The sequence below is a fragment of the Oryza sativa genome, chromosome 3, assembly GCF_034140825.1.
Source record: "Oryza sativa Japonica Group chromosome 3, ASM3414082v1".
Classification (NCBI taxonomy): Eukaryota; Viridiplantae; Streptophyta; class Magnoliopsida; order Poales; family Poaceae; genus Oryza; species Oryza sativa.
In genome coordinates, this window is record NC_089037.1 from 7,638,495 (window position 1) to 7,663,750 (window position 25,256).

Below are 25,256 nucleotides of genomic sequence, written 5' to 3' on the forward strand. Positions count from 1 at the left end.
AAAGTGAACTATTGGCCGAATCTGATCCATAATACCAGATATCTCGATCACCCAACTATTAAAACCGGTGCAATTTCACTCCCTCAGCGTTTTTGCTGATATGGCGGTGTTGACCTAGTCTTCATTCTACATAGTGTTGATGTAGCACTTATGTGGCATTAGAATTAAAAATATATATACGAGACCTATTTGTCATTGACACAAAAAAAAATTGTAGGGGTGCACATGTCATCCTCTCTCTCCTTCCCTTTTTCCTCCTCCCTTTCTCCCTTCGCTCACTTTCTCTCCCCCTTTCTCTTCCCCTTCGGACGTACGTGGGGAGCGGCGACGGCAACAGGTCACCAAATCCCCCCTCCTCCAATACCCCCATCGCAGTCACCGCCCCCTTCCTCTCTGCCTCCATGTCATCGTCGTCATTCGTGACCCCTTCCCCCTCTTCCATTGCTCCGGCCTCCAGCCCTGCCTCCTCCGCCATTGACTTCCTCACGCTCTGCTACCATCTCAAGGTGATGCCGACACCGAAGCCACGCTCTCTGCTTGTATGCTTCTTGTTTGTGTTGTGGTGTGGGGATTGGTCGTGACATCGTTGTTGTTGTTGCTTGTGTGCAAATGACGAAGAGGGCCAGGTGGGTGAGGCGAAGGGTGCAGGGGCCGAAGCCCGTTGCCGACCACATGTACCACATGGGTGTCATGGCGGAGGTAGGTGGGCGGCGGCGGCGGCGTATTGCGACCGGGACTCCTCCGTTGCTTCCTCTCGCTCGGCCGGCCTCCTTCCTCTTCGTCACGGCGGCCACCACCCTATCACCACCTTTGTCCACACACCCGTAGAATGAAGACCAGGTCAACTCCGTTATATAGTCGTCATCTTGTAAACTTGTAACGTAGGAGTATGCTAAATTTGTCTAGCCAACTCATCTCATGTAGTTTTTTTAAAAAATAATCTCATCTCATGTGGAAAAAAAAAGGAAAGAAGCAAAGTCTTCCATTCTATTTCTATCATGTATATTACTAATTTAAGGTGAAGCTATGGATCGACATGTAGCTGTCGAGTGTGCAAGTTAAACTTGAAAAATAGATTAATCTGATATTTTAGAACAATTTTTATATAAAAAATTTTCGTACAAAACACACCGTTTAACAGTTTGAAAAACGTGCCACGAAAATTCAAAATTTAATCCACTTCTTGTAGTGGAAACGAACGGGAGAGTGTGGAAACGGACTATAGTCCATAACAGCCAAATAGAGGCAAAACATGATTACATATCTTTTTGGCAAAAACAAATTAAATTGTTTGCCACCCCTAACCACACTGTGAATTATCCTTTGCTAATTTCAGCCACAAACGGATTAACAAAACGAGCTATCATCAACCGACGGCGAAGCGGCGAAAGTGAACAGTGAACAGCCCCATGTATCCTATGAATCTCTTTTGAAAGGAGTTAATTCATTCATTTATTCATTGCATAACAACATTTTTCACTAAAAACAAAAAAAAACAACATTTTTCACTGTATTATGTACGTGCATTTGCCATGTTTCTCATATGTTCATCCATAACATGCCAACATGGTATACAAATCATGCTGGCGTTAACTTTGGTTGATGAGGTCTCCCTCTATTTCAGCTTCATGCTATCCAAAAGTAGTAACGTCATGTCCTTATCATAGCTTCTCATGAGCTTTCGAGGACGTCCCAAAATAAGTGTAGCCATAAGTTTCCGTGTCCAATTTTGATCGTTCGTCTTATTTAATTTTTTTTTATAATTAGCAATTTTGTTGTTATAAGATGATAAAACATAAATAGTACTTTACTCGTGACTTATGTTTTTATTTTTTTTTATATAAGATGAATGATCAAAGTTAGGCGCTGAAAACCATGGCTGCACTTATTTTGGGACGGAGGGAGTACACAACTATCAATCGCAGTGATTAATTGAGCCTAAATCTAAAAAAACAACCAGTTGCATTTTACTACTGTTTTAGCATATGTCATTATATTTAACTTGCCACATAGAACTCCCGGTAACGCATGACTCATATATACACAGATAAAATAGCGGCAATTTGGCAAACACGTACGAATACATATCCATATTTTCTTTTGGCGAATGCGAATCGCATGTTTGCCACACCTAACCATCGAATCCATTCTCACTTTGCTAACTGTAGCCACAGAAATTAACAAAAACGAAACTTATCATCAACCGACGGCGAAGCCGCGAAAGCGACCAGTGAACACCAACCTGACCCAGAGGCACCCAACGCGCGCGCTACATTGTGCCGGGAAAACGGCGCGGCACGCATGCGATCGAAGCCGACCCCGCGACGCGTACGTACGTGCGCCGAGACGCAAACGAAAAACCCCCTGCCTGCGCGGCGCGCGCGGCAGGGCACAATCGCCATCCGCCCCGAGCAGCTCGCGGCCGCGCGAGGCCGAGGGCGACTTTTTCCGAGGCGACCGGACCCACCCCCCAACCCGTCGTCCGCCGTGGCGGTCGTATCCGCCCGAATATGCCTTCCTTTGGCGCCCCACCTTCTTTACTCTCCCCGCACCCACCCTCCTTCCGGTTGCTCGATCGTCTCGCTCTCCTCTCCTCTTCTCTTCGTCTCTCCTCCTGACCCTTTTTCCGCTTTCCCTTTTCCCCCCTCCTCGATCCGCGGCGCAACCGAACACGAAAGCGAGAGAGAGAGGAGTGCAGCCGCTGCCCTGTCCCCTCACCGCGCCGCGCCGACATGGAGCTGTTCTACGAGCTGCTCCTCACGGCGGCTGCCTCCCTCCTCGTCGCCTTCCTGCTGGCCAGGCTGCTGGCCTCCGCCGCCACCGCCAGTGATCCCCGCCGCCGCGCGCCCGATCACGCCGCCGTGATCGCGGAGGAGGAGGCGGTGGTGGTGGAGGAGGAGAGGATCATCGAGGTCGATGAGGTCGAGGTGAAGAGCGCGCGCGCGAGGGAGTGCGTGGTTTCGGAGGGGTGGGTCGAGGTGGGGAGGGCCTCGTCGGCGGAGGGGAAGCTCGAGTGCTTGCCGGAGGAAGAGGAGGCTCCCGCGAAGGCCGCTCGGGAGCTTGTTCTCGATGCCGTTTTGGAGGAACGCGAGGAGGAAGGACAAGTTGGCGAAGAGCGGTGCGATTTGGCCGCTGCGGTGGCGGAGGTCGTGGGAGTGAAGCCGCATGAGTTGGGGGTTGAAGCTGCTCCCGGGGAGGTATCTGACGTGACGCTGGAGGAAGGGAAGGTGCAGGATGTTGGGGTGGAGCAGCATGATTTGGTCGCCGAGGCTGCTCCAAGGGAAGCTCTTGACACAGGGTTGGAGAAACAGGGTGTTCCCATCATTGAAGCGGTTGAAATCAAGCGGCAGGATGATCTGGGTGCTGAGGTAGCTCCGAGTGACGTTCCTGAGGTGGAATTTGAGCAACAGGGAGTTCGCATTATTGAAGCTATTGATGTGAATCAACATCATCGGGTTGCTCTGGCTGCTCCTGCGGAAGTTGTTGATGCGGGATTGGAGGAGAGGGTCCAAGCTATTGAAGCAGGGTCATCTGGATTGACTTCCGAGACAGTTCCTGAAGAGGTTCTTGACGAGTTATCTGAGAAGCAAGAAGAGCAAGTTATTGAAGAGAAGGAACATCAATTGGCTGCAGCGACTGCTCCAGTAGCAATTCCTGGTGTGGCATTGGCAGAGACGGAGGAACTTAAAGAAGAACAATCCTCTGAAAAAGCTGTCAATGTTCATGAAGAAGTTCAGAGTAAGGACGAAGCTAAATGCAAGCTCCATCTGGTTGATCAACAAGAAGGTTCGGCTTCTAAGGTGGAGCTGGTGGGGAGGAATACCGACAATGTGGAAATTAGCCATGGAAGCAGTTCTGGTGACAAAATGATTGCTGAGTTGACCGAGGAGGAATTGACATTGCAAGGTGTGCCCGCAGATGAGACTCAGACAGACATGGAATTTGGGGAGTGGGAAGGGATTGAAAGAACTGAGATAGAAAAGAGGTTTGGTGTGGCAGCAGCGTTTGCATCTAGTGACGCCGGGATGGCTGCCCTGTCAAAGCTTGATAGTGATGTGCAGCTGCAGCTGCAGGGACTCCTTAAGGTTGCCATTGATGGTCCATGCTATGACTCTACACAGCCACTTACCTTGAGGCCTTCATCTCGTGCAAAATGGTAATTGTTTTTCTCATTGATATCCTAGCTCCAACTTTTTTTTTGGTATGCTGCACAACTGCGGTAGGTTATATAGTTCAAGGACAACAAAACCAATATACTACCCAAATGCCTTACTTTGCACTGGCTAGAATGTAATCGGCAATGGACTTGTGATTTATAGGCAGATCAGGTATACTGGTCTGAAATAGCTTAAACTAGTCCTTTTTTTGGCAAAAGACCAAAGTACAGAACTTTGAACTCTGAATTCTGGGTAGTTGGTAGATAGACTGTAATGACATATTAGAAAACTGAATTGTTTGATCTGCTGGTCTGTTTGATCTAGTTGGGACTTCTTATGGCTACTATGACACTTATGTATGAAATTTGGTCCTAGCTATTTGGCTAAACCTAAAAAAGAGCCAAAGAACTGGTTCAAAATTTTGAATCCCATTTTACTGCGGAACATAGAACTTCTCTGTGGAACAATAAACGACTCATATAATGCAAAAGTTTTTAATCTTTTGCATAATTGATTGTTAAAATTAGAAAAATATTTTCCTACCTTATGTTGTGACTTGAGACAATGAGAATCTGTCCTCTAATTTGTTAAGGGGAAAAAAAGCTTCTGTCAACTTTTCTGGGCTATCTAAACAAAGACATTAAATGTGCCATTTTTGTTTTATATTGTTTAATAAACTTGTTATGCTAAAAGAAGATAATTATAGTTGTCCATCATCAGTGAAGATAAAGATAAGTGAATTATAATTGCCCATCATCAATGGGATAATGCACTTAAACCAGTGATATAGTGTGTAATAGTGTAAGGATGTCACTGATACGCTGATCTTCTGTCATGCATAATGGTGTGTGGTTCACATGAGAATCTATCAAGTTTTTGGGATAAGTTGCAAGTGAAGGCAAAGCAAAGCATATGAAAAGCATAGTATTTTTAGAGGTATCAATCCAGTGTTACTTGGCCGCACTGCAAGGTAGTTATTCATATAAACAGGCCAAAACACTTCATCTATGTATGCCCAACATGATATAACTGTGACATGAGTGCAGGACACACATATTGCAATATTCCATGCTTAATGCAGTCAGATTTGTAATTTGGAGTGCTTCTCCGAGATAGTTTGTAACTAATCATGTAGCTACTATTTGGAATCCAAAAATGGACAAAATCCAATGTCAAATATATGATGTAAGCAGTTATTGAGATGCTGATACGCTAGGTATTTCTCTTGTTGGACATAATTATATATGAGTATATCATTGAACTATAGGTATTTTGTCAAAGCTACCTAAAACGATGCATTTGAGTTGATTCAATAATTATATCTTAACTGAATACCTTTATATATGACAAAACCTAAATGGTGGGCGACCCCCTTTTCATCTCCCATATTTGGCATGTGGGACCCACCTGTTAGTTGCATACTTGCATGTGATAGACAATTATAGTACTCCTGTCACTTTTGAACATTTATTCTTTTTACTATGAGTTTTTCCACAAATACTTGTCACTTCACAGTCTCAATCAATCAATTTTTGTTTGCATAGAGCGCCCCTGTTAGTTCTATATGTGCCACCATGTAATTCAATATCATATACTTGGAGTGCAGAGGTAGCATATACTTACAAAATGGGACCTATCAAAAAAATTACTAGTTGAATTTTTTTCACTGGTATTATGATATGCCATCGAATGACTGATTCCAGCCAGATTTCCTATGATAAATGAGAGTAATGATCACAAATTCAAAGAATTTTCATATGTTTTGCATGTGCGCAGCACCTTATCTCTCATTTGTTGGTTGTGTAGCCTTTTTATATTGATTCTTTAAATGGGTTGCTGCCAAAAGCGGAGCGGGGCCTGTGTCTAACCATAACAATTACCCTTTGGTTGAGTGAGAACCTAGATGTTTTAGAATATGGAATGCTGGTCACATAATATACATGATGTGACAGCATCACAGCACTGACATCTTGCACCTATCTCTCTATGTTAAGGCTTTCTATTTAGTATAATGGTAGTTGGTTGACAATCTATAGTCATATTCATATATGCCTGTAAGTAATTCTGGAGTTATACTTGCAGTAACTATATATAACTTGGCTACTTATATTTTTTATTTCCAAAAATTATAGGGAATGTATGTTGGACTATATGAAAAATTATAAGTTGTAAATAGACATAAGGAAAGACACACAAGATGGTGGGCTATTTGTTTGTAGGAGTTGTACAATTCTGTTAAGCTGCATACGAGTCACAGTCTGTAATGATAACCCATAACTATCGTGTATTATTCTCTCAGGGCTGCTTGGCAAAAGCTAGGGAACATGTATCCGGAGACAGCTATGGAAAGATACATGAATCTTTTGTCAGAGGCTATTCCAGGATGGATGGGTGACAATATCTCGGTAAGTTTTTCTATGGGTGCCAAAGTGTTACTTCTGTTTATTGCATTGTTTTTTTACACCAGACTGGACAATAGTTCTAATCATTTCGAAATACTGTACTCTAGGGCACAAAGGAACATGAAGCTGGTGATGATGCTGTAGGGTCTGTCTTAACAATGACTTCAAATACAATCAACCAACATGACAGTCAAGGGTAATTTACTCATTTACTGTAGTGTGAAACCTGGAATGTAGCAAAGTGTTGACAGGGCTGACCATACCGATGATATACCTGCCATACTAACTAGTAGTATTTGTTAGTGCTGGTATAAGAATATCTTAAATGAAATTCCTGGCTCTTTAGCTGTACCAGTTCTTTTTTACAATGGCAATATCTACGAGTCCCAACTGGTATAACTCAATCTGGTACGGTAACCTTGATTTAGAAGTGTTTCTAATGTTTATTACCATGGCTTGCTCCTGCTGATGGATTTCTTGGCAGGAATGAAGACAATACTGGCATGTATGAAGGTCACTTGACAAGTTCCCCTAACCCAGAGAAAGGTACGTACTTGTCATATTTTCGGCAGTGAACCAGGATTTTTTTTATCTGGCTCCTAAAAGTAAAATATTGCAATTCATTAGTGACCAGTGTTGTGTATTTATGCATGACGACTGGTTCAGGTGCATTTGTGAAATTAACTTCTGATAGCTATCTATCATTTTTTTGCCTGCACCCTCTGTGATCTCCACTTTGTTAACCACATTTTGTAAGGAAAACTAAATTACAAGGAGTATCTCCTGCGTGTTTGAGAAAAAAAAACTTATGGAGTATATTGCATTTCATTAGTGGTAGTTCTCCTGCCATGCATGTGTTGTGCTTGCTAACCATTTAATTCCAAGTTAATGTTTTTCTACACCATAATTAAACAAACTACTCCCTCATTCTTTTTTTACTTGCTATTTCAGGCATAGGTGCAGATCACAATGCATGCATTTGACCGTTACATTACTGAACTTATTTAGAAAATGATATCTAAAGTAATTTTGTGAAAAAAAAATCTGCTAATACCATTTCAGTGTGAAAATAGTATAAACATTTTTAGTCAAAGAATGGAAGTGTACCGTTCCTCTATTTCAGTATGTTTCTGTTTGATTACTTCGTCAATCAATTTCATGAATTCAACCCGCCACTAAATTTTCAGGACAGAGTTCTGACATCCCTGCTGAATGAACATAACACTCATGGAAGATTTCTTGCATCAGTGATTTCAGCCCATTGCTGAGACCGCTACCGATGCCTTCCTCATAAGATTAGATTTGTACAGTGCTCCTGTGGTGCTAATATTAGTGTTGTCATGGTGTTGGTTTGTGTATATATATGACTGTATATATCAGTAACTGCCGGTCCTACTGCGTGTATTCCGCCAGCAGCAGACTTATCATCTGGTATTCTGGTGTAGTCTGTAGAACAATACATCTGGTGAGTCGTAATTATATGTCGATACGATGCAGTTTGGAAGGAGAAATTGAAGTGGTTGGAAAACCAGTTGAAAGGACTGAAAAATAATCTCATCAGAAGGAACATAAATTCTTTATCCCATGGCTTTCACGTTATCTTCATTTGTGCGGTTCATTTGAGTATTGGGTTTCACTTTCGTGCTATTGACACCGCATGTTACGTGTCGCGGTCACCCCATCCCATAAAGCAGAATGGACTCGTGAGGCAGCGAAGTCCCGAGGAATTTTGGAATTTTGTGCCCGCGTCTTGATGGGGAGAGGTCCGCGTGGCACTCACGTAAACTCTGCCTTCAGAGAAACAATACTTGGGCACGGGTCGTGCCATGGCATATGCTCTCGGACGGTAGGACTTCAGGACTCAGAAAATCAGCGTGGCTATTGGAGGTTTGGCATCATAGTGCCGTAGACCACAACACTTGAGACCGTAGAACAACTGTTTGCACCCGCTCGCTCTCAAGCACGAACTACGCAAGTCACATGTCCTCCGCGACGCGCCGCGCGACAAAGAGAGCAGGCGGGCACGAGTAATTGCCCATTGTCTAACGCCCCCAAACTGCAGCAAATCGGAGTGGTGGCCCGGCCGGACGCATCCGTGACCGTTCCGCGGAGCCGAAGCCCCATACTCCTGCGCGGCCCTACCGATCGCGCCTACTCCGCTATTCGGTGGGAGTGGGAGCTGCATCGCTCGCTGCCGCGGCACGGCGAGTCAAACGCGTCCCGTGGCCCGTGGCCGCGGCAGGCGCGGGCGCACGTGAACCCACTGAGAGGCGTACCGCGCGCCTAACAAAGGCCGGGGCGCGCCGAGACGAGAGACGGACAAGCGCTCCACGACTTGGCAACCGCCAACTTTTGTGGCAAGGCGGCAACCGCATCGGCCTCGGCCGCATATTGTACTCTCGCCGTCTCGCGCCCCGCCAAGCGATGATGCGCTTTTTCGCTTGTGGTGGCGCCCAGCGCCCCAGCCTCCCGGCCGCTTTGCATCTCCTCCTCCCGAGCGTGGGTGTGGCCGTGTGGGATTCGGTTCGCGCGCATGCGAGCGCCCCACTCCGTAACTTGTATATGGACAGCCATGGGGCAAAAGACACTGAGACATCGCGAGTGTTCATGTGTATTTTGGGGCTGAAAGCTCTGGCGTGCGTGCATGCAAGTTCTCCGGCCTGGTTTTCTTTCCGACCAGCGAGCACGAGCAGCTTTAGAAGCCACTTCAGAAAAGGCAAACAATAATTCCGACCTGCAGAAAGAATGACAAACTGGAGGCATTGTTTACGATCAGATTTCAGACTACCAACCACTGTGGCGTGCGGTGCTTTTGGACCAATTTCCCTGTGGAAAAGGGGGGTTTAATTTCCTTCAATTTTTTGCCACACCTTTCTTTCGGTAAACAAAGCATCGGAAGGTAATAGGAAAAGATGATTGGATAAAACTAGAATTTATGGATACACAAAAGGCGGCGTTAGGTTGATACACAAGAAAGGCAGTGGTAGGTTGTAGCTGAATAAGTACAAACTTGCAAGTTTATAAAGCGGCTGCTTAGTTTTAGCAACTGGATGTATATTGTATACTAGCGTATAGCATTTGGTATCATTCATGAGTGGTATACAACCCACGCTTTCACACGTAACCAGAGAGGCAGAGACTCCGTTTGCTGTCCAATGACGAGCCTCTTCCGTAGAATAACATTGTCTGAGATCGTACTTACAATTGCCTCGCACGTTTGCTGGGCGGTGGCACTGCAACTTGCTATAGCTTGATGTAAACTGACCGAGCGATACAGGGGATGAACTACCATTTTCACTGTACAAAAGTGACAGAGTTGCCAACTCATTCTCAAATCGACCGTGAGCTATGGCCCTCTGCTTTAAGGCACACACCGACCCAGCAATTCATCAATGCCGGGAGAAAACAACAGGAGAAACTTCGAGGCCTGCAGTGCAAGCCAGTACAATTCCCATGGCACGAGAGCGGTACGAGACAACAGAACAGGGCGAGAAATTGTTCACAGGACCTGAGCTTGTTTTACTGGGGTTACCGCAAGCAACAGCCTCGCTCGCTCGCTCGGTTTCGCATAGCTCGCATGTGAACCACCAGGCGAACAGGAGGTGTTGGCTAGGCCCGGTGTTTGAGCACCACAAGGGCACTGCACCAAACCGCTTCCTTGAAGAGGCGGCCAGCGCCGAGGACCAGGTGCACGCGCATGGTGGGCGCCCATGCCATGGCGCAGGCCAGCCCGTGAACCCCCGCCACGCCAATGGCATCGCGCCAAGTGTGGAAACACCGGCCACCCGGGCCTCTTCTATATATACACACCTCTGCACACATCTCCTTGCATCGCTGTGATCACGACACAGAACGTACATCCTTCAGTTCAGCTCGCCATTGCTAAGCCTGAAAGCTTCCTTCGTAGCGCACTTGGGAGCTGGAAGATGAGGAGGTTTTCTCTACATGCCGTGAGATATCTCGTGCTGTGGATGCTGCTGCGGTGTGGCCGTGAGCTCGTTGCAGCGGTGCCTCCTGGTCAGTCTCGCAACCGTCAGTTCTCTATCTCTATCTCTTTCCTGTTATATCTCTCTCGTGCATAAGAGCTGGTAAGGTCGGAGCGTGTGACACTGTTTGAACTTTTGGGTTTCATGCAGATGGCTGGTACGATTACACTGCATACACCGACGTAAGTCTCAAAATGAACCATCCTTGAGCTTTTTTTTTTTCGCATCAGTGTGGTCGTTGAGACTTGAGATTGCTGACAAGTGATATATAGTTCGGGGGGTAAAGGCCAGTGTTTGTCCATAGTAATCCTTGCATTGTTTATCAATGGCATTCCTCTTCTGGGAACTAATGACACGGGGACTAGGAAGAACGGAGAAGATGACGAAGCTTGAAGCCACTGGACCACTCATTGCTTCCTCCCCACACTGAACATGACCCTTTTCTTCAGTTATTTCAGTTTGTTGTCATGCGTACGCTGGGAGACCACAAGCCCGCCCGTACCTACCTGATGCCAATTAAAATTCTCACACGGAACAAATGACAACTGTTGTGCTGCGCTTTTCAAAGTATTTTAGTATTAGCGTTCGCCGAGTTCTTGGTTATGTCCGAATGTATCATGCTCAGTTATCATTAGCTAGTTCATCATGTCAGTCCAATTAAGCTCCGCAAGGCGTCAAGCGCCAGAGCCAAATTACACAGGCCTAACATGCATTTTCAGGCCAACCAACTAACACGGCAAGTGAGATGCTTACTGATTATTAGTGTATGCTTAGCTGCACTTTCTTGTGTGCCTCGTGTCATTCTGTCGCTATCTCGTTATGGGTTATGGGCGTTATGGTATGATTAATTAATTATCACCCGGAGGAACTTTGGGAGAAGTTTCAGTATGTGTGCAACTATGCTAACCAGCTCTGCAGTAAACTGGACCAAACTAGTTCTTCACTTCGTGCAATGCTTGCAGTAGAACGGGAAGTGCTAATGCATTGATTTTGTTTTGAAATGTACATGCGACTTTCAGTGCAGAGGGCAGCCGGAGCCGGCGCTGTACAACGGAGGGATTCTGAGGTTCGGCAACAGCGACGACCCGACCGGCTACCGCACGACGGAGACCGGCGTCTTCTCGCCGGCGTTCGTGGTCTACAACCTCAACAAGACCACCATGTACACCTTCTCAAGTGAGTTTCTCGCCGTACACCCTGTTCGATCATGTGGTCGTCAGATCACGTTACACGTACATTCCAGCTTCAGATCATCAAACCAACACTGCATTTTTCACGTCGTGTAGGCTGGGTCAAGCTGGAAGGCGCGTCCTCTGCTCTGATCACGGCGAGGCTTGCGCTGGACAACGCCGGCGCGCGGTGCATCGGCACGGTTCTCGCGAGGAACGACTGCTGGGCCTTCCTCAAGGGCGGCTTCGTCCTCGACTGGCCAACACAAACCTCAGTTATATTTTTTCAGGTAAGCATCTGTGATAATAATTCACCTGTAACCCAACCATATGCGACCACTCTATGGCATCCGATGATGTTATGTACTAATGTTTGTTTGCATGGTATTCTTATCATGTCCATTGTTGACTTGCTCCTCAGAATGCTGACAAGACCCCTATGAAGATCACGGTCGCGAGCGGTTCGCTTCAGCCGTTCACGTCGGATCAGTGGTCCATGCACCAGAAAGACACGATCCGGAAGGTAACGTTTTCGTTTAGACGTGAAAATATATAATGCGAGATTGCGACTCTGATAACCTGATCTGTTTTGGTTCAAGCAGAGGAGGAAGCGGATGGCTACCATCCACGTTGCCGATCAGCAAGGCGGCCGCGTGGTTGGCGCGTCCGTGTCCGTGAGACAAACCGCCAAGGACTTCCCGTTCGGCTCGGCCATCGCCTCCACCATCTTGGGGAACCAAGCCTATCAGGTACGTGCAGCGTCGCGTCAGTGCAAAGAAAGTGTAGAAAAACGTGGCTAAAATGGTGTATGGACTGGTGGCAGAAATGGTTCGTGGATCGGTTCAACGCGGCGGTGTTCGAGGACGAGCTGAAGTGGTACTCTACGGAGCCCATGTCGGGGCAGCTGCGGTTCGACGTGCCGGACCAGATGCTGGCGTTCGTGCGGTCGCACCGCGTGATGGTGCGAGGGCACAACATCTTCTGGGAGAACCAGGACGCGACGCCGAGCTGGGTGAAGGGCCTGTCACCGGACGACCTCCGCGCCGCCGTCAACGGCCGGATCCAGAACCTGATGACCCGCTACCGCGGCGAGTTCGCGCACTGGGACGTGAACAACGAGATGCTGCACTACAACTTCTACGAGCAGCGGCTGGGCGCCAACGCGTCGGTGGAGTTCTTCAGCGTGGCGCAGGACGCCGACCCGCTCGCCACGCTCTTCATGAACGAGTTCAACGTGATCGAGACCTGCGACGACGTGTCCTCCACCGTGGACACGTACGTGGCGAAGCTCAAGGACCTCCGCGCGGGGGGCGCCGTCCTGGAGGGCATCGGCCTGGAGGGACACTTCCTCAAGCCCAACATCCCGCTCATGCGCGCCGTGCTCGACAAGCTCGCCACGCTCGGCCTGCCCATCTGGTTCACCGAGATCGACATCAGCAACCGGTACGACGCGCAGACGCAGGCCGTCTACCTGGAGCAGGTGCTCAGGGAGGCGTACTCCCACCCGGCCGTCACCGGCGTCATGCTGTGGACGGCGCTGCACCCCAACGGATGCTACCAGATGTGCCTCACCGACTGGAACCTCAACAACCTCCCCGTCGGAGACGTCGTCGACCGCCTCCTGCAGGAGTGGCAGACGGGGCAGGCCGCCGGCCCGACCGACGCGCACGGCGCCTACAGCTTCAGCGGATTCCTCGGGGAGTACATCGTCTCCGTCACCTACGCCAACAGCACGTCGCAGGCCACCTTCTCGCTCTCTCCCGGCGACGAGACCAGGCACATCAACATCCAGATATGACCATACGTATGTACACGGTACACCTCCTCGGTGTATATGGCTTCAAGCTCTGCTGACATCGTGACATACTGACATGTCGTCACGTATGTGTAATGGGTGACAGTGTACTGTCACGACTTGTAGGTTGTAATTGTGGTTACGGAGGTCAGTTAACCATAAATTGGTTCGATTGAACCATGTACATGTACCTGGCTCGGGCCGGAGACTCGAACGAACCACGCAAAAACGACGACCCGTGTGCAATCGAATCGGTGTTTTCCTTGGACGGAGCCGCGGCCGAAACGGAATCACCCGAGAGATCACACATCTCGGGCTCCCGATGGACTCCGCCTCGCCGCCCTCCCCGCCGCCGGCGCAGGCGTCCGCCGCAGAAGCCAGTGGGGCATCCAATGCCAGCCTGCGGTGGCGCATCCTTCGCCGCGCCCTGCTCGCGCGCTCCGCCTCCACCTCCCGCGCACCAGGTCCCCGCCGATTCCTTCCCCTTCTCCTTTCCCTTATCGCCTCCGCAGCAACTTTTGTATCCGCTTCGTTTCGTTTAGCGTCCGGTTTCGTTCGATCTGTCCGATCCATAGAACTCGTGAAAAACTGAAAACTCCCTCATAGGGGACAGCGTGGAAGGCAGCTCGCCTCCACTCCCCGAATTATAGGAGCCCTGATATGCAGCAAGTGCACGCAAGTAGGTTTTTTAGCATTTAACTGGAAGCTGGAACTCTTGATTTACTGCCTGATCAATGTTTGGGGGCAGTGAATGAAAGAACTGCTCTGGCATTTGTGCTCTCCCGATTTGCATTTCACCAACTCGACATTAGCATGTTCAGAAAAAAAAAATCTGTGGACCAATAGCGTGATTTCGGCTTGGATGTGCTTGTATGAGCATAAAACTCCCTGCGAAGAAGTTGTGGCCATCTATATGTCATTTTTGTACTGTTTAACTATGAGAAACATAAGGAGTCGAATCTACAGTCCACTGTTAGCTTTCTATAGGACAAGGTACAATAGTACTGGTTCTCTTTCTTTCATAGTCTGGTGATCACTGGTTGCTATCCATTAATGCAACTGCTTTTATTTGTTAAGGCTGTGTTTAGTTCCACGCCAAAATTGGAAGTTTGAAGAAATTGGAACGATGTGACGGAAAAGTTGGAAGTTTGCGTGTATAGGAAAGTTCGATGTGACGGAAAAGTTGGAAGTTTGAAGAAAAAAGCTGGAATCTAAACAGGGCCTAATAATGATTATGTTTGGTTGTCGCAACTTTAAGTTTGCTTACCTCCCACATTTATACGGTTTTAATAGCTAGTAACGTTTTCAAGTGTTAAAAAAAAGTTTTTGTTTTATTAATAATATTTATTTTGTTTTTTTCCTGATTAATTTTGCAGAGGAAACTTCTAACGATCAGCAAGATAAAAATGATACTAACAAAATTTCCAGAAAGACATCGCGTGGCTTTGACCTGATTGAGTGTCATATGCTGCCCATTTCACAGTCAACTAAATCACATGGGGATTCATCAAGTAGAAATGAGAATATTGTGGAATGCCATAATGATGTTCGTGTCTGTTACAAGCTACCTTGTGAAGGTTCACCTAAACTTAACCTAGTGTAAGTAGTCTACTATTTTCTTCACTGTCGTCTGTCATATTGAATGCAGTTGTTTCCTAATTAATCCTTCTACCATTTATCTGATGATACTGGGAACATCCAATTGTTTTTCTCTTCACTAAGCCCTTCATGTGGATTTAACTTCATCTATCATTAAGCATTCCACCAATTAGATTGTTTGGCAGGATTTAACTTCAGCTATCATTAAGCATTCCACCAATTAGATTGTTTGGCAGGATTTAACTTTAGCTATCATTAAGTGTTCCAACAATTATATTGTTTGGCGCACATTTTTCTAGTAGTTGTGTTTATTATTGTAGTTCTTGTTTGCAGATACAGAAGAGAGGATTCCCTTGAACTAAATGACATTGTAGCTTCTAACAGATACAATATTGACACTACTGGACTTGTGTGTAAGTTTCCTATTCAAGTGAATTGTTTTTTTTTTTGGTTTATTGTGTGGAAAAGGAATTTAAATGTATGCAGAATATGCACGTTCAGTTTCTTGTTTACTGTGTAGAACTATTTTCTTTCCTGTCCTTGTTAGCCTTCTATGCACATAATTTTGTCTGTTAAGTCTAAAAGTGGTGCTCTCCTATGTAATAGGCTTTGAACCTGTATCTAATGCTAAATTCACCTATATTTTAGCACTACTGTTCTCAAGGTCTATAGGTTGTTTATCTGCAGTAAACTACCTAGCTGGCTAGCTGGCTTGATAGGTAACTTACTGTGACATCAGAAGCTGCACACCATGCTGTCTTGTCAGTGATCACTTGACTTTGACTCCTGTTGATGATAGAGTTCTAATGAATCCTATGGTGTTCGAGAAAAAAAAAGAGGAATTCTATGCAGCAATGCTGTACAGAGTTGGAAGTTCCGTATTGATAAGACTCTGTTCTGAATTATCAACTTCTCTATTTTTCTTGCATTGCGCGCTATATGTGATATCCTTCATCTTATCTCCAGATACCTCAAGAAGTCAAGACATGCTTACTTTTACGGTTGTTGTTTTTTTCCCCTGAAGGTTGTTGGCCGTCGGAAGAGGTCCTTGCGTACTACTGTATCAACCATTCGGATATGTTCAGGTTGGTACTTGGTTGTGAGGTGTATTACTAATGTAACATTCGTGCACCAATATTAATTGTTCTATATACATATATATAACTTTCTTTTATGGTTGATATCTGAACTTACATAGTGGATTCAAGTTCCTAAGTGAATCACGCATTCAACTAATACTGGATTTGGCAAAAGCAATTTGCTGATCTGCCATTCGTATTCTCCTTGGGAACTTGAGTACAAATTGGTACTGTCCTGGAGTCATGGCTTGGTTGAACAGGATCATAGGGGTGCATCATCGATGTTACAAAATACTGCAGGCTTTTGGTACAAATTGTAGTAATGCCATATAGGTAATGGGACGAGGCTTTGATTAGTATATGTAAGCAAGCTTTAAGTACAATCTCCTCTAGTTTTCTTCCTGTGTTTGTCGGTGACATTTTGTCATTGATGAGATTAAGATGAGAAATTCAGTATGACATGGCGAGGTGCATTAGCTCATGGTTTGCGAACTATGTGCGTTATTACAAGGTACATTATATAGTTAGTACCTTGTGATACATTTTGCTCTCATGACTAACGTGAAGAGTTGTCAATTGTTTCTTTGTTGTATCATATGAAACTCTAGTTATGTATCTTCCTTGTCCCATATTACCTACAGGGCAATCCCTTTTCACAAAAGACAATAACAACCAATTGCTTCTTTGCCTAAATTCAATATATGTATTATATATCTCAGATAACTGACCATTTAGATTTATTCCAGGTCCAAGAAGGTGCTTGAGCTTGGATCCGGTTATGGGTTAGCTGGACTTGCTATTGCAGCCAGCACAGATGCTGATGAGGTCGTTATTTCTGATGGAAATCCACAAGTAGTTGGATGTATCCTTTAGTTTCATTTACACATAGGCTTCTTTGCAGTATTGACTAATACGGTGCACATGTTGTTTTTGCTAATTTTTTGAAACACTAGGATGTAATGGCAAATCAGATTAGATTGGTCCAAACATCACGCTTCTATGGTCTTTGTAATCCATTAACCCTCAGATATTCAGCAGAATATATCCATCAATACAGAAACTTTTGGTCAAACAAAAGTTAAATCTATGGTACTTCACTGGGATGCTGGGCAGGCTTCAGAAATTATTAGTTCCTTCGATATTATTGTTGCAAGTGACTGGTATGTTGTACTTCTTAATTTACTATTCTTTGTTTCTTACCATTTATCGCCCATGGACAGTCTTTTTCCTGTATTGTTGATATCCTCTGGTGTTAGGCTTTGAGCATGACATTACGAGATGCATCTAACCAATCAATACTAGATTTTAGTAATGTCAGGGCTCCTCATTAGCATCTCTGTGCGGAAAATGTTTTTAGAAGCTATATCTTGCAACTGTTTTTTGATTGCATAGAGTTTGATAGGCATCCACTGAAAGCAGAGAAATGAAGAGAACTTGTTTTGTTCCCTCTGACGAAGATGATAATTTGGAACTGAGTTATTTCTCTAGTTAATACTTAAAAATCAGGCTAGATAAGTCAAATCAACCACCATCAAAATTTCTCGATAATATAATATAAAATGCAATGTATTAGTCGGTTTTACCAGGAATTTTATATACTTATTCACTTGTGCTGCAGCACATTTTTCAAGCAATTCCATCAGAGCCTTGCACGGGTTGTCAAATCCTTGTTGAAGCATTCAGAAACCTCACAGGCCATTTTCCTGAGCCCAAAGAGAGGCGATTCACTCAGCAAATTCCTAGAAGTAATTAAAAAGAATGGTTTGTCTTGTGAGTTGATAGAGAAGTATGATCCCACTGTATGGAATATGCACAAAAAATATGTATCGGATGATAACAGATCCTGGCCCAACTACAATGAAGAGCACTGCTACCCTCTATTGGTTAGAATTAATAGTCACAGCAAATAGTTACCTCCAGACATTTCGTTTGATCTATGATGGGTTCATTTGTGATGTAAAAGCTTTAGCTAGTCTATGTTGTAATTTATACATTACAATAGAAGTGGGTTATCGGTTGATATTTTTCTTGATATCATCTTTTTTTTCCCCGAGTGTGTCAAAAGAAAGATGATTGACTTGCAAGTTTTCCTTTAATCACCTATAGTCCTTCATAACATTACTGATGTTTTGTGCACATTTGCACAAACACAAGAGCACCTGTGCATATAACAATGCATGATTTCATAAGGTAATCTTGCAGCTTGCCTTGGAATTCCTATCTGTATTAGCAAAGTTGATACACTAAGATATATCTAATTCATCCTGAAGAGCTTAAAGCATACATTGCATCACTCTTCCAGATCTTGAATATTTAATGGATCCTTTCAAAAAAAATATTTAATGGATGATTTTTTTTTCGATAATGGATGAAATTATGTACAGTATATTGTTTGGCAGCGCAACAATGACTACCATTGTTGGTCCCTTTTCTTAGCACTCTTCATTTTGCTACAATATCCATGAAGCATACAACTTATGTGCATGGACATATTTGCTTACTTTCTGTTCCACCGATGAATGGATATTATCTAGTAGCTTAAAATTTTGTATGTTTCTTTTTTTAAGCAATGTAACATTTCAAGTTGTCATTTCTTCACCATGCTTACTGTGTAGCTGAACTTTTGAGTCAGAAACCCCCCTTAGATACTCGCTTTCTTCAGTGCAACCCCTGGTTTTTCTGATTATCAGACTGCACACTTAGCTGCTTTTGTTTAGGTGGGTGCGGTGCACTGCACCGTACTCAAATCCAGCATTGCAACAACTGCTACGGGGGTTGCATGCTTTAGTCGGCAGTGGGATAGATCATAGAGATTTCGAATTTGATTGTGTTTGGTACTTCAGCACAAATGCTATTTTTTGCTGCTTTTTTTGACTTTGCACACACTCTTGGTTAGTGACGCCACAAGTTATTGGGTGGTTGCTGACTTGCTACATCAACACCTCCGTGTTGGTTTTATCGGATCATGTCGCTACGTTTGCATGTCTGGCGTCATCACAATTTTCAAATGCAATTGCTTCATGCATTGTCTGCTGGTACAACGTCGTATTGATTACTGACGGGATGAAAGCAAACATTCAGAAATGCCAGCAAGGCAGCAAGGTGTTCATGGATACAGTAACTAGATTCCTGCTGGCTGCTGATGTTTCTGAAATAAATATTACTAAGTTTACAGCCCATACACAATTCTCACTTCTCCCTTGTTTTTAAGCCATCTTAAAAATCCCCTCATCTTATTACCCAATGGTTCGGCTTTGAGCTTTGATGGCCAGGGAGTGCTTGTATGGTACTGAGGACTTCACGACAGTGCTCATCAACGTCAGCTATGAGGTCTGATACTAGCATAAATGCATAATACCGCATGATTTGGTCGTCAAGGCGTAATTTTGCTATTTGGATTTAAGCGATTTCAGAAGGTCCACCGTTGATGCTTGTGTGCACTTACTCTGATTCCGTACCGTTATAAACCACCTTATTAGGTCTAGTGTTGTTGTCAGTCGCCATCTACCAATTTTGTACATACCCTAAGGATCAATAGATTTTTTACGGGAAAAAATGATTGTTTGATGAACGTGTGCCTTCCATGAACAAAGACACAAAGCGCTACTCCGTATACGGCAGCTTCTTTTCCAACCATTGCACATCGACACCAATATATGAGAAGAAAGGCGTTCACTTTCAAAAAAACAAGCTTTCTAAATGCATGTCTTTGATCCCATGTGTTAGCTTATATGGTTTGTCGGAAGGATGGGATTTAACTTCTTTTTCTTATACAGATTTGTTGATACTGTCATGCAACTTGGGCCTTTCTCCCTTAGGTTGGTACTGAATGGAACTTGAGGCTCTACTGTTAATGGTGCAAGATAACAAAGTGATTGTTTTTATATGGTACTGCTATCCCTGTGAATTTAGTTGAGTGTACTTGTGATTTTGCATGTCATGTTGGGATTATTCTGAAGCAGCTCAATTCTACGTCCTTTGCTATGAAAATGACCCTGCACCTGCTCGTATTGCCAGTTACCTGCATCGCTTAATTATTGAGAGCTAAGCAATGTTCTGCAAAGCATGTGAGACAGCAATGCAGAGGAGGGCATATTCCATTCCATAACGATCGACCAAATCGAAGGTACTCATATAACTGTAGTCGGCGCCAGTTTCATCCTACTTTCCTCTTTGCAAATTCCCTTTTTGTTCTGAAAAAGAGCCCCTTTTTACGATCTTTTTCATCAGAAGGTTGTCAATGAACTCAGCTTTTGACTCAAGATTCCTCCATTTCGTTTAACAAATGGAAATCACAGCTAAATCGCTACTATTTTCAGTTCATAAGCAACTGGGGAGTCAACCAAAAGGTGAACCCTTCACGAGGGCGCAACAGCAACCTCTCCTTCTAAAGATCGATTACTTGCAAACGCAGTAGACTGTTTAGACAAAGGAGAAAGGTAACAGTGTGGCTGCACCACACCGTTTGCTGAATCACCCATCTACAGTTCTCTAGCTCTGGAGAACACTTAATGTAACAGAAAAGAAGTCGCTTTTGTTGGAGTGCCCTGCTGTATCTTCTCTATTTGTTAATTAAGTCACAGACTCACAGCTGCAATTGTGAGCTACTACGTACTGAACTTTGCCCGTATTCTGACAGAGAAAAATCGAGTCACGTATCAGAGTCGGCATGCAGTGAGGAAGAAAACGACCCGGGTCGGTGGCCGATCCTTGTCGCGGTCACTGGACCGCTCTCATGTGATGGGCATCACGTCATCTCATCTCATCTCGACCCGGTGCGTGAAAGTTACATGTGACCTTGCATCCGGTGAGGTCAGGTTTCACCGTTTCAGGCGGTTTTACGGGCAATCAATTTCACTGCAGAGATTCAGAAACCGGTCAATTTGGCGTGGAAAAAGGCTGTTGATCGCTGAGCACTAAGCTAAGCGCACGCGTGATTGTTTCACCTCTTTCTGGTGCATGTGGATCTCAGCAAGCTGAAAGCGAAGTTTCTCTGTGAGAGTTTGGTGAAGTGACTCCTGGATATAGGAGTATTAGGTAAGAGCTTTCATGCAACCAACTAGTTGTCTAGGCCGGCAGTTAGTAGTATACGGTAGACACAAGAGCAGTCAAATCGGATTCGTATACAGCATGATTAGAAATGTACCTAAAGCTATGCATTGACAGAAGTAGTACATAAACTACTCGGGGCATGTTTTAATCACGAGCCTGAACACCCAATCGATCTGCATCAATCTGACGAAGAACGGGTCATCAGACGCACGGCTTATCCGATGTGTAGACCATAATACCATATCAACCACACACACAGTCCATTACGCACGCAGTTCGTAGCTAGGCACTGATGCTTCCTTTCGCTTCACTCGAAAGCAGTGGACCAAATGAGCGGACGGCCATCGCCTATCGCCGCCGATCGAGCGAGCCCATCTCCACCCCACCACGCTCGCCCTTGCACCACACATCCCATGTGCAAATCACCAAATCCTGCGCCGTCAGCTGACAAATAGTGTACGCTATATGTTGTAGACTTTAGTATACATTTGGAGTAGTATAGTATTTTAGCCCATGCAGACACCTAGGCCATTATCATGCCATTAGTTTCTTTCAGAGGTTTGGTACTTTGATTGGGGTATGGAATCACTATGCATGAAGCTACCTTGCTAGCAATCAATCATCAGCGGCAAAAAATGAGAAGAAAAAGAAAACATTGAGCATACGTGTCCTAGTACTTGTAGTGTAGCCATAGGTCGAGTCTTCTGTAGTAGAGTGGCAGCAATAATGGGACGGCCACGTCTACGAAAACTGTAGGGGTATGCAGCCATATTGATAGTACAAGTGGGTTAGAGCTGTAATAACGTGGCAGGTATCTGTCCAGTGCGTTAACAACGATGTCAACCAACCGTGATCATGTTAGTTGGTTCGCCACTACGATTAGAGCCCGGGAAACAGGACGGCCGAGTGCGTTCATAATCATTTTGCTTCTTAATCTGTGGGATTAATCTTGTACATTTCTTTTCTGCGAGACACAAATGCGCAAACCAAAAGAAAGAAGAACCCAAAAAAAAAAAATCTGATGGATTTTACAATGGCGCTACGCCGATCTTGGCCAAACCGAATCACCCGATCGCCCCCACACACCGAGCTCGCTGGCCCCACACCGTGCACGACACCGGCAAACACACCACTCGAGCGCACGGCCACCCGCTGCCGCCGGCGCCGCGGCGGCAGCAGCAGAAGCGACCGAAGCGCACACCGTTTCGGCGTTCGCGCGCTCTTGGTGGTAATGATGTGTTGGTGGACTGGTGGTGGCCCGTGCAATCGTGCGACGTCCCCCGCATCCCCCTGCCCTTTTGACCAAAAAAATTTCGGGTGGTTTTCGCGTACGTGATCAGCCGCTATAGCCGCGGCAGGTGGAGCGTGAGCAGCGCGAGGGGCGCGGCCAGGAGGGCCAGCCGCGAGGCTCTCCGCGAGGACGACGCGTCGCCCATGGCGAGGCTGGCGAGCCAGGAGTTGTCGCCCAGCATCACGCCTTGGCCGGCGCCCCCGCCGCCGCCGCCGCCTTGGCTGCCTATCGGCCTTGCCATGTCCGGTGGGGCGTCCGTGGTCACGCCCGGCACCGTCGTCGTCGGTGTCGTCGTTCCTCCCGCAGATTTCAGGCTGTTTGCCACAGGAGAAAAAAATGAGTTCGCGTGTGGTAAAAGACAGTGAAAAGAACATCAAGTAGTCGTATACTATCACTGAAAAGCGAAACACTATCTTTGCCTTGATCTTTTTATCCGTTCTGCTTAAAGATTACTGTCTCATCCATGACCTCCGTATTCGTGTGTCGTGTGTTAAGTCCATTCACTTTTCCTTTTCCTACTTGGCAAAAATATTAGACTCAGTGACCGACCCTGCCATGACGTTGATATGCAAACCGACAGCAGTAAAAGAAAACTACACGGGACGGTCAAACCTCACTTAACAAGTTAAGCACCCACTGAAAGTGCAAGCTGAATCATGCGCCTTCCATATACTAACTCCAGGCTAATCATCACATCGTATATTATCTTCCAAACATCTCACTATCACTGTCCCCATATAATCTTTCTTTTTTCATTTTTAGAAGCGTGACATTTCGGGACACCGCGCTCGCACACATTTTCCTTGCATACATTTTGATATGAGATAAGGTGATATGGCGTACTCATTGCTCGGTCACTAATGCACCAGGCAACCCAAAATGCTACTAGTAGCAGAACCACTCCGTGCTAAGTATCTCCGATTAATTATCGTGTCCCCGAGCCGACGCATGCTCACTCACCTACTTGTGCAGTGGTGCATGCAAATCACAAACGCTTTATGACTTAACCGAGCTAATAACGTCACGCGAAAGCAAGCGTTAATTGAAGCAAGCTGGAGTAATTAGTACTAATAGTGGTTAGGTTGGGGTTGACGTATGAAGTGAAATTAGTACGGACCTTGGGGTGGCGACGGGGCAGAAGGTGATGGTGTAGTCGCGGCCGCCGGCGCAGGTGAAGGTGCTCGTCGGGTCGTCGTAGGCGTAGCTGTAGGAGCGCGGGCACGCCGACTTGAAGACCTGGGAGTAGGCGGTGGGGCGGCAGGTGTTCGGGTTGGCGTACGCGCCGCTGCAGCAGAACTCGGGCTTGCCGAACGCGTCGCACGCGCTCCGGCACGCCGCGCCGCCCACGGCGCGGAGCTCGGCCGGGCACCGCGCGTTCAGGTCGGCCGCGCACCCGGCGGCCGCGCACGTCGTCGCCGTCGCGCCGAGGGCGCCCGAGGGCTCCACCAGCAACGGCAGGTTGTACCCGTCCACGAGGCTGACGTCGTAGAAGTCGTTGCGGCCGCCGCCGTCGAGCGTGAACTCCGCCAGCGTGGCCGGGGGCGCCGCGCCGCGGCCGGCGCACTCCAGCGTGCCCGAGCCGCAGTCGCCCGTCGCGCACACGACCTTCCCGGTGCCGTCCTGCGTGCAGCCCGTGCGCGCCCACAGGCGGCCGGACCAGCCGGTCGGCGCCGGCACCGCGCGCGCCGCGCCGGGCGGCAGCTCGAACCCCGTCGGGTCCATCCTCGCGCTCCCGGCGTTCGACAGGATGCCCGGCCACACCGTCCCCGTGCACCGGTTCACGAACGTGAATGTCACAGCTCCACCCTCTGCATCATCATCAAAAACAACGTCAATTCAGCTCACCATTACAAGAACTCATGCAACTTCCTTCAATTCACCGAAACAGCATCATCACTCCATGGTGATCGGTTTACCTCTCACAAGTATAAAAAGCATCCCAAGAACGATGCAAATTCTCTGAATTCCCATCATCTCGAAGCAATGTAGCTCCGGCTGGTGGTTAGTAATGGCAGGCGGGAGAAGAGGTATATAATGGTGCCACACCAGTATAGGTAGTCAGTTGTCAATATTAGTACGGAATTTTGTATCAGTGTCCAGCTTCAGTGCTAGTATATAGTACAGTGGTTAGAGAGGAGTGGGAGAGTAGAAAGGGATAGAGAAGCCTTGAGCTAGGATAGCTCGATGAAACGTCAACCACCCATCAACTAGTATCAAGATTAGGAGGAAGAGACTGAAGAGAAGGGGGGAATCTGAGCTCTCTCTCCATGGCTCTACTTATAGCATAAGAGAGTCGGCTTACTAAGAAGCTTTTGGCTCAGTAATCACAGTAAAGTGAAAAGCATGGAATTGGGTGGCTTGATTGGATTTTTGATGCCTTTTTCTCTCTGCAATTTGCACTGGCAGGTCTAGGGATAATTGCTCTATGCAATGCCCAGGAAGGATGGGGGAACAATAAGGTTCGCTGATGGGTGATGTCTGTGATCTTTTCGCAGAAAGGTGTGGAGTGTGTGATGAGATTTAGTGGAAGAATGATAGCTATGGCTGAACCAACAGTTTGTGGGGGGTTAGAGGATAACATAAGGAAATGGCGCATGTTTTGGGGTTGGTCCTCCAAAATCTTTTTGGGTAAACGCATCCGAGCAAATCTTCGGACTCACTTTGATCGGTACTGCATGTGCAGTCGATAATATGGTAGTTGGTTCGTCTGATATCTGAATTCTGGA

General features: G+C 46.2%; 4 protein-coding genes across 6 annotated transcripts; 3 read left to right on the forward strand and 1 right to left on the reverse strand.

Annotated features, from left to right (window-relative positions):
- Positions 1-2,628: 2,628 nt before the first annotated feature.
- Positions 2,629-8,139, forward strand: LOC4332223 (acyl-CoA-binding domain-containing protein 5-like). Of its 2 annotated transcripts, none has more exons than XM_015776918.3 (5): positions 2,629-4,156; positions 6,457-6,562; positions 6,667-6,755; positions 7,044-7,105; positions 7,747-8,139. In XM_015776918.3, the coding sequence occupies exons 1-5, from the start codon at positions 2,733-2,735 to the stop codon at positions 7,773-7,775; spliced, it is 1,710 nt and encodes a 569-aa protein (XP_015632404.1). In that variant the 5' UTR covers positions 2,629-2,732; the 3' UTR covers positions 7,776-8,139. The 2 variants fall into 2 exon arrangements, with proteins under 2 accessions (XP_015632404.1, XP_015632405.1); XM_015776919.3 differs by having other exon boundaries at positions 7,752-8,139.
- Positions 8,140-10,046: 1,907 nt separating this feature from the next.
- On the forward strand, positions 10,047-13,695 carry LOC4332224 (endo-1,4-beta-xylanase 5). 2 transcript variants are annotated; one of them, XM_015772432.3, is made up of 7 exons: positions 10,047-10,576; positions 10,696-10,727; positions 11,565-11,721; positions 11,832-12,004; positions 12,136-12,237; positions 12,317-12,463; positions 12,538-13,695. In XM_015772432.3, exons 1-7 carry the CDS (start codon positions 10,270-10,272, stop codon positions 13,510-13,512), a joined length of 1,893 nt encoding a protein of 630 aa, XP_015627918.1. In that variant the 5' UTR covers positions 10,047-10,269; the 3' UTR covers positions 13,513-13,695. The 2 variants fall into 2 exon arrangements, with proteins under 2 accessions (XP_015627918.1, XP_015627917.1); XM_015772431.3 differs by having other exon boundaries at positions 10,255-10,591.
- A 100-nt stretch (positions 13,696-13,795) lies between these two features.
- On the forward strand, positions 13,796-18,235 carry LOC4332225 (calmodulin-lysine N-methyltransferase). The gene is made up of 7 exons (XM_015772433.3): positions 13,796-13,973; positions 14,886-15,108; positions 15,442-15,521; positions 16,133-16,193; positions 16,934-17,049; positions 17,215-17,347; positions 17,806-18,235. The coding sequence occupies exons 1-7, from the start codon at positions 13,832-13,834 to the stop codon at positions 18,095-18,097; spliced, it is 1,047 nt and encodes a 348-aa protein (XP_015627919.1). The 5' UTR covers positions 13,796-13,831; the 3' UTR covers positions 18,098-18,235.
- A 3,911-nt stretch (positions 18,236-22,146) lies between these two features.
- LOC4332226 (thaumatin-like protein 1) lies at positions 22,147-25,250 on the reverse strand. Its single transcript, XM_015777768.3, has 3 exons — positions 24,447-25,250; positions 23,648-24,338; positions 22,147-22,844 (listed from the first exon to the last, which is right to left on the reverse strand). Exons 1-3 carry the CDS (start codon positions 24,502-24,504, stop codon positions 22,583-22,585), a joined length of 1,011 nt encoding a protein of 336 aa, XP_015633254.1. The 5' UTR covers positions 24,505-25,250; the 3' UTR covers positions 22,147-22,582.
- Positions 25,251-25,256: the final 6 nt, after the last annotated feature.